This window comes from Hydra vulgaris, chromosome 09 (assembly GCF_038396675.1).
Source record: "Hydra vulgaris chromosome 09, alternate assembly HydraT2T_AEP".
In the NCBI taxonomy this organism is placed as follows: Eukaryota; Metazoa; Cnidaria; class Hydrozoa; order Anthoathecata; family Hydridae; genus Hydra; species Hydra vulgaris.
Genome location: NC_088928.1, coordinates 39743143 through 39752801, shown reverse-complemented (window position 1 = coordinate 39752801; position 9659 = coordinate 39743143). Strand labels below are relative to the sequence as shown.

Genomic DNA, 9659 nt, shown 5'->3' with positions numbered 1-9659 from the left:
TAAATTTAAAGAGCAAAGCAATAATAAATTAGTAAAAACAACTATTTAATTTTTTCTTCAACAGCTTGTTTCTCCATCAGCAACTGTTCCTGATATATATATATATATATATATATATATATATATATATATATATATATATATATATATATATATATATATATATATGTATATATATATACATATATATATATATATATAAATATATATATATAAATTATGTTAGTGTATTCTATAAATAGAGTGCTCTATATTCTAAAATAACAGAGCAATAATAAATTATATATACATATATATATATATATATATATATATATATATATATATATATATATATACATATATATATATATATATATATATATATATATATATATATATATATATATATATATATATATATATATATATACACACAAAACGTGTATATATATATATATACACGTTTTGTGTATATATATATATATATATATATATATATATATATATATATATATATATATATATATATATATATATATATATATATATATATATATATATATATACACACACATATATACAAGTGAACACAAAACGTCAATACAACCAGTTCTTTTTTAAGCTTTGAAAATGAGCTGCCAATGCAAACCTTTAAATTATGTGGGTATACTGACCAATAAGAACACAAAGCAACTGTTAAATGGTTTGGCGGACGTATATATCAGGTACCCCTTTTAAGTTGATAAAAAACAATATTTATGCAAAACAAGTATTATTGAAAACCATACACTAACCCTCGGGGTAAATTATTTGTTTAAAAACCAAAAACTATTTTTAATAAAACATTTATTTATATAAATTAGACAGCTATCTAATTTATAAGTATAAATTATACCTCATAACATTATGTATGTATCTTATCAATTAGATTAAACATTTAATAACATAATCATTATATATTTTGATAACAAGAAACTTTTTTTCTTTTGATAACAAGAAATTATTTTTCTTTTAAATAAAATGTTGAACTATAAATACCGGATAGATGTAGCTACAATGTAGATACAACGATAGATGATTAGGAAATATTTTGTCTTATAATTATGCATACGTCATGATAACTTTATTTGATGTTGCGTAACATTTCCTATATGTGTTATGCCCGTAACCTCAAAATGCCCTCTTTAAAATGGCGGGTTGGCCTTTAAAAATGGCGGAGTAATGAATGAACGGTTACATGAAAATTGAGAAACTACTAATTAATAATAATAAAGTTTTATACCTCGATTATTGATAAATATGTAAGTTTTAAACAGACCCGTAGGAACAAGAATTATTTGGGGGGGGGGCAGTATTACCCCAAAATAATTTTGAGAACCTTTTTTTTTTTTAATCATTTTTTCATTCAATTTCTTCAAAATTATTTATTTAAAATATTATTGGAGGGGCAAAAGCCCCTGCTGATCTCTTACCCCCTCCCTTCCCCGTTGCTACAGGCCTGTCAAATACGCGCAATAAACCATTGTCCCTTATGGAATAGAACTTGGCTCAGTATTGGATTTCTGATTTGTGAAAAGAAAAATTATTTTAAAATTATTTTAATCTTTTTAGAAAACACTAAAGAAAAACTTGCACTTCCACTGTGGAGTCAGCTAAAGTCAGGAAATAAAATAACACTTTCTGACTGGTTTTAATATTAAACATTGTGATTTGATACAGCGCTTTACGGTCAATAAAAAGCTATTTACCAAACTAATACGTAAACTAATTGTTTTTAAATAGAAACATAACATCCACTTAAAATCAATTTAGTTTACTTTTTATGTATTACATATTATATTTTTTATCGATCGTACGGCTGTTATGTATTAAGTAACATTAATAGATTATATCATATTTTTAATTGGACACATAACAATAATTGGTTATATCGTGCTTCTGTTTGGATTCATAATATTATAGAATATGTTATAATTATCATTAAACAATTTCTCGCTTTTTTTCTTAAATTGTTTAACATATAATAATTTTTGATATGTTGATAGTAGTCAATATAGTCAGTTATCTGTTACATGAAAAAAAAATTTTTTTAATTATTTTTATTAAATTATTGTTATAGTCATGGCTTCATTGAAACTTGACTTTACGAGCTTTAATATTAGCAAATGTTTCAACTAATGCACTAATATCTATGTTCTTTAACTCGTCAATTTCAATTGATATCTCAACTAAGCCTGTAAGTCTGCACTGTGACATATTTAACCTTAAGTAGGTTTTAATTAATTTAAGTTTTGAGAAACTTCTTTCTGCGGAAGCAACAGTGAGTGACAATGTCAATAAAATTCGCAATGCTATAACTAAATTTGGAAAAGATTGTTCGTAGTGATTTTCTAAAATAAACTTGATCAGTGCCTTAGGGAGCAATTTTCCTGAAACCATACTGGATATTGCTTTGATTTCATCAAATAATTGATTTGAAATCACATCTGAATGTCCATCTTCAGTTAAGGCAACTTCTAAATCCTTGCTATGTTTCTTAAGTGCTTCAGTATTTTGGGTGACTTCTGGAATTTTATATAAGAATCCAAAAGGCTCAGAAAGTTCTTTCAGCTGATTAAATCGACTTGTTAAAGATGATAGCACTTGATCTACCAGTGCACTGAAAACTTCCACCACATACTTGTGTTTCTGGATTTAAAATTGGTTCATCCGCAGATTCATAGGAAAAAAGAGTTTTTTTCTTTCGGGGACGAACTGTGTTTTCAGCTTCAAACTGAAGACTTACTTCTAATTCTTCTGCAATTTCCATAGCAAAAGGTTTCGCATCCTTAATTCCTTTATCACGAAAGTCATTAAAATACTTAAGTAGTTGGTCAATTTTGGTTTGTGCTGTTGATAGATCATAGTCTGAAGACTGCATTTTTTTCTAACCAAGTTTACTTGAAATAATATGTCATACCATACACTCAAGCTTACCATGAATGTAAATCTGGACATTTGCTTCGCAAGATTATTTGCCTTAAATTTGGTAGATGTATCATACTCTGAACTGTTAGCAATTTCAACTAGAGCATTATAAACTTTGGAATATTCATATTTTAATGTCTTTAAGCTTTCCACTCGAGACTCCCATCGAGTATCAGACAGTGGCTTCAAAGTCAAAGTTTGCACTGATTTCATTAAAATAGCCTATCTGATATTAGAACCTGAGATAAAGTTATAAACTTCTAGTACCAAATCAAAAAATGAAACTGCTTTTAAAGAAGATTTTGCAGCATCACATACCATCAAACTCAAACTGTGGGCACTAAATGGCACAAAAAACGCTCTATAGTTAATGTCTCTTATTCTTTTTTGCACTCCAGAATGAATCCTTTTCATGTTTGCTTCATTATCATATGATTGACCTCGACAATTTAATATATCTAGACCTGCTTCTGTCAAATGTTTCACGAAAGTTTTTGTTAAAACTTCACCGGTTGTCCTATTTACATCAACAAATCCAATAAAATGCTCTTCAACTGCAAATAACTTGCAGTTGTAAAATTTAAGAACTAGGGTTAAGTGTTCTTGGTGAGTTACGTCTGTAGTGCAATCCATAATTATTGAATGATATTTTGCATTCTGACAATTTAAAATTATAGATTTCATAATCTCTGAACCCAAAAGTTGAATAATTTGGTTTTGAATGTTTTCGCCAAGATAGTGATCACTTACTTCGTGTGATTTAATTTTTCTTAGATGCTCTTGAAGTATTGGATCATATTCTGAAATCATTTCAATCAAGCCCAAAAAATTTCCATTACCTTTAGAAAATAATTTATCAGTGTGTCCTTGGAATGCTAAATTGTGAGAGGCAAGAAATTTTATAACTGAAATTATTCTCTTCAAAATGTTTTGCCAATACTCCACTTCTAATTTGATTTTTTATAAGTTGCATTCATTGACAGTCTCATTTTTCTTCATTCTTGCAGCAAAATCCATCCACTTTATAAAGTATTCCTTGTGGTTTACGGACTTCTCATGGTCCTTGAGATCGGATGTTATATGATTCCAATCAGAATATCCATTTTCAGTTAATTTTGTGCTCTTTTTTCCGATAGAAAATATTTTGCAAGGAAAACAAAATATGCTGCTTGAATGCTTGGAATAAATTAACCATTTTCTTTCATAGGTTTCCCCATTTGGAAAATGCCCTTTATAATACATCACAGAGAATTTTTGTCCATGGCCATCTTTTGGAAAATTTTCCTCCTTCAGTTTAATAGGACCTTGTTGAACCAGAATTTCTCTAAATAAATTCATTTAAGATTTTGGGCCAAAGAGCAGGATCCTCAATTCTGAAATGCAACAATTAAGGAAATTAGAATTGGATCTCTCATAAGAGAAGAAAGATTTATACAGTAGAGTCTCGATTATCCGACTAATACGGGACCAAGGGGTGTCGGATAAGAGAAAAAATTGTCAGATAACAAGGATATGGAGAATGAAAAAAAAAAACTTATATGCATTAGTAGGTTACAGTTCTTAATGTGATTGTGCGTACTTATATTATTTAAATAACGCAAAACAAGGCAAAAATATGCAAAATATCAATAGAAACTATGAAAAGGAAAGGTAAATTAACAAATAAATAAAAAAAAATTCTTTTCGGATAACCGAGTGACGGATAACAGGGACTGTACTGTTTTCATACAAAAATAATTTCCTACTTACTGTTATGTTGATGGAAACGTAATATTTTCTTCAACAACATTATCTTCTGGAACATCTGTTGATCATCTGTTGATCATCTTCGGGTTGAGGGCCATAAATCCCATTATCATCTTCTTCAAGCTATATTGGACCTGGATCGTCTTCTCCATGATGATGAGGTAGGGTATCTGGATCATCTTCAAGCGCAGGAAGATTGTCAAGATTATCTTGAGGTTGTGGATCTTCATAATGTGGGGTTTCATCAGGGTGAGGACGATGTGCAACTTTAGAAGTAGCGATCTCTTGAGTATTTGCATCACTCAGTAGCTTAAGGTGACGCAAAATTGAATTCTTTTGAGTGGCGAGGTATTTTTCTTCCTCGAGTTTTCTTTTTCTCTTATTATGACCAGATTCAAACTTTCTCCCAGTCATAATTACTGTCGGATGAGTTTTTATGTAGCGAGTAATTTCTTTCTGCGCCAACAAGGATGGAGAAACAAAACAGAACTGACTGAATGAAAGTAAAAAATCCAAAGTACTAAGTAGAGAAAAAGATTATCAGGGGACATATAACTAAATATCTTGAAAAAACTAGCTGAATCTCACATAATTAACACTGATTTATGTCCAAATTAGGATGCATGTCTAACTTATTAGAAAGTGTTGACTACATTACGAAAGCGTAACTAAAAGAAAATTAATCGATATTGCATTTTTATACTTCGCGAAAGCGTTTAATAAAGTTTCTCACGGTAGGCTACTTCATAAATAAAAAGCATATGGGATAAATAGCAATGTTCTTAAATGGATTGAATCATTTTTTATTCGTCAAGATAGAATATAGAATATATTCAAGATAGGAGTATATAGTTGAGTCATCAGCAAAAAGACCTTAGATGTAAGGTGTTCAGAAAAATCATTAATATAGATAAGAAACAAAATAGAACCAAAGATAGAATCTTAAGGTACCCAAAAATTACTGGAAATAAAGAAGAGTGTTGGCCTTCGTAGATGGCTTTAATAAAGTGGTTAGAAAAAAACTACTTGATAACCTCAAAAATTTTCCCAGATACTTCATATGAAACAAGCTTATAGAGAAGACCAACATGCCAAACTTTATCAAAGGCCTTAGATATGTCAAGAGCAATAGCCCTAGTCTCTCCAAATCCATCTAATACACGATAAAATCTTTCAGTCACAAAAGTTAGCAAGTCAGTTGTAGAGCGAGAGGACCGAAAACCGTATTGATTGTCTCGCAGCTAGTTATTTGACTCAAGATGGGATGTGAGAAATCAGATGAAAAGATGTGATCAAAGAACCAAAGACTTAGCTAATAACAGAAAGAAGACTGATTGGGATATAATTGGAGGAGTTGTTCAAATGTTCAACGGAGTTTTTGATAATTGGAACAGATGCCATTTTCCAGCAGGCAGGAAAACAAGACTCAGTCAAGCACTTATTAAATAGTTCAGAGAAAATTAAAGAGAGTTCTGGAGAACGATTTTGTAAGACTATGACAGGAATGTTGTCTGGACCACTAGCCGTATAAGAGTTTAATCGAGATTTGACTTTAGCAACCGAAGCTGGAATGATTTGAATGTCTAACAATGGGTTAGCCTGTTTAATTGGAATGGAAGGAAGAGAATGGCCATAAGATTCGAGAGTCGTATTTGAAGAATAGTTCTTTGCAAATAGTTCAGCCTTATCCTTGGTAGAGGTAATAAGATCAGTCCTATGATAAGAGATGGAATGTTAGACCTTCTTTTGTAACAACGCTGTTAAAGATTTTCCAAAAGTCTCTAGAGACTATCTTCTAAGATAAGATAGGAGATTTAGTGAACTAAGAATAATGGAGCTTAGCATCTGACAGTACCTTTTTATTTGTTCTCAAGAGAGTTGTTCTTGAAAAAGATGAAAAAATGATTACAATTATAACAGCTGCACAAGAGGGTGATAACCATGGAGTAGAATAAGACTTGACTTATAACCGATGAGAAAGAATAAAAGCATCCACTCATGCCCGAATCTAGGATGTTACGTAGGAGGCGCATTTTTCAGCTAAGAGGGAAAAGACATCAGCCCAAGAACCGTCACGAAGAAAATCACGAAAAGAGTCCCAGTCAGCTTTGGGTAGAAGTAAGTAGTGCGATGATTGGGTGAGTACGAAAATGAAGTATGATATGAAAAATTTAAAGAGATCATTGCATGGTCAGAACCACCTAAGTGTGAAAAAGGAGAAACTGAACACAAGCTAGGATCTGAGACCAGACATAAATCAAGAAGTGAAGGTAAATGATTAGGGTTGTCAGGAAAACAAGTCACATAGATAGCTATCTGAGTAAGAGATCGAGAAATGCAGAAGTTTTAGGCTTCAGTGCCAAAAGGGTCAGTGGCGTTAGACCAAGCCATTAAGTATGATGAGCATTAAAGTCACCAATAAAAACAATATTGGCAGAGGAGTAAAGGGAGAGGGCATGGTCAATTTGATCAGATATTACAAAGATTTTCAAAGACTCCAATAGTCACATGCTTGGCTTGGGGGTATAAAATACTCTAAAAGAATGCAGTCTTGGGAAGAAGGAGAACAATAAAGAGAAAGGTGACAGAGTAAAGAGGTGCTAAACGAATGCACATAAAGGAATGGATGCGCAGCCTAGTTTCGAGAGATTGTATTTTGCGGCTTTGATTGAAGAAACTATTTTCATGAAAATACCATCGTTATTATCTTGAGTTCGATAGATACATCCGAGTAGGAGTTTTTTATTACCGATCTTGATAATTCGCCAAAGTTGCTCAATGTTAGAGTCGTTTATTTTTTTTATACTAGTTAATACAGCAGGAATAATAGATTTAATATACATCGCCACACAACCTCCTCGGCTGCCTTTGTCTTTTCTGTGCAAGTGGTATCCATCAACTGAGGTGTGCAATATTTTAAGATGTTTTCAGATGAACCACGTTTCAGCTATGAAGATAACATCTGGTTTTAGTTCGTTTTTTGTGGGAGTGTTGATTCTTGCTTTAAGCTCTTGTATTTTGTTGCTAATTAAAGAGCAAGGGTTGTTAGCCAAAAAGTAGATGTGGTTGTGTTTGGACGTAGTTGCAGTATTGAGTTATGGTTGTTGTGCGCATCATGTGGGTTCGGGTTTTATTTTAAATTGTTTGGAAGGTATACGCCTCTTTACTTGACCCGTATTTGGAGCTAGTGACTGGATTGGTATATATTCAAATAACATGATATATATTTAACTAACCGGAGCAGGAACAAAAATACAGGCAACAAAATAAAAAATTCTACTTTTTCTGGTGTTGTGACAACTTTTACATAATTCGACTGTCGAATAAATCGACTAATATATTTTCCTAAGTCGACTAAAATTGATCGATAGATTTTTGAAAATCCTAAAGTCGACTAAAAGTCAATTTAGTCGAAATATGGGAATTTATTTTTGAAACGAATTGTAATAAAAATAATAAATTATTTTATATTCGCCTTCTATTTTCAAAGGTCATTTAAAAACAATGTAAGAGTATATATTAAATAAGATAATATATGAGAAGGGCCGCTTCGACATCGGAATAATTTATTCCCAGACTCCAATGATTTAGAGACCACCTAAAATAGTTGCTAGACATCAAAAAGTTTATACAATCATATCTAAAATATGATTGTAAAGATGACATTTAGGTTTTTGAGCTGTACAACTTAATTTTGCTCCAAGGCCTCGGGTCAGCTTGAAACGCCTCTGTATGAAATTATTTATAAAAAACACAAGCATCAAGTAAACAAACAAACAAAAATATTAAAAAGCTACATACATAATACATAATACGTAACCGAAAGTTTACTTAGGTATAAATAATGCTTATGAGTTTTATACGATGAATTACATAAAACTTTAAGAGAGTAAATAACAGGTTGTAGTTATAATAGTTAATGCTTTTGTTATTAAACGAACAAACAAAAATTAAATCGAATAAAAAGATGTAAGGGTTTTAAGATTTTTACTCGACTAAATCGACTTTTAGTCGATCAGTAGAAAGTCCTTAGTCGATGATTCGATTTTTCCAAGTCGATTATTTTTGACTTTTGAATTGTCGACTTTTAGTCGATTTAGTCGAAGCCGATAACAACACTAATTTTTTCAACTTCAAGCTTTAAACATTACATATATGGAAAAGACATTTATTAGGTTAGTGTAACACTGACATGCATATATTGGTATCTTAATGTAAAAATGTCGTCTGAAACATTAGCAACTATATCATAATTACTAAAAAATAATTAAGCGTTTATTTGCAGTCGTTGTTGTATTATAAGGAATAATATTGATTTTAGATCACAGTTTTGCTCTGTTTTGGTAAGAGTTTAATTTTTTAGAAAAAATACTGTATTTAGTAAATAATTTTGAAAAAATTAAATTTCTAATTTAATTGCTTATGTTTTGGAGGACAGCTTACTTAATTTTTCTTTATTTTCGAGAAAAAAAAACAAATAGTTAAAGATTTTAAAGTGATTTCCCAAAATTTATAACATTAACAACTCAAAAGAGCTGAAAATCAAATGTGGGGTCCAGTACCTCAAAGACCTATTCTTTTATCTATATCTAGCTTCTCTTCTATTTTTAATTTGTGTCCTAAACAATTATTTTAAAGTGTCCTAAAGTCTCGTCAAAGTAAGATTGCATAATTTTCTCAGACGGCATCAATCTGTTTCATTTTTCTAGCTCAACCAGTGACCTTTTTAATACCGCAAACTTAAACTTTTAAGACTTAACACATGGCTAACATGTTGTTATAAAACTCAAACAAAACTAAGTAAATCTTATTTCAGTCCAACAAAAAAAGAAGAGCTTTCCCATCAATATTTCTAACTCTTTGTATAGACAACACAATTATTAAACGAAGCCGAACATCCAAATTTCTTGGCGTGCTTCTTGACGAGAATTTATCATGGAGCTCTCATAGAAACCCTATTAATA

General features: G+C 30.7%; 2 protein-coding genes across 2 annotated transcripts; both read right to left on the bottom strand.

The window, feature by feature from the left end:
• Window positions 1-2109: 2109 nt before the first annotated feature.
• LOC136085470 (uncharacterized) lies at window positions 2110-3162 on the bottom strand. Its single transcript, XM_065806780.1, has 3 exons — window positions 2959-3162; window positions 2663-2908; window positions 2110-2592 (listed from the first exon to the last, which is right to left on the bottom strand). The coding sequence occupies exons 1-3, from the start codon at window positions 3160-3162 to the stop codon at window positions 2110-2112; spliced, it is 933 nt and encodes a 310-aa protein (XP_065662852.1).
• Window positions 3163-3909: 747 nt separating this feature from the next.
• Window positions 3910-4287, bottom strand: LOC136085469 (zinc finger MYM-type protein 5-like). Its single transcript, XM_065806778.1, has one exon. It carries the CDS (start codon window positions 4285-4287, stop codon window positions 3910-3912), a length of 378 nt encoding a protein of 125 aa, XP_065662850.1.
• Between the last annotated feature and the right edge of the window lie 5372 nt (window positions 4288-9659).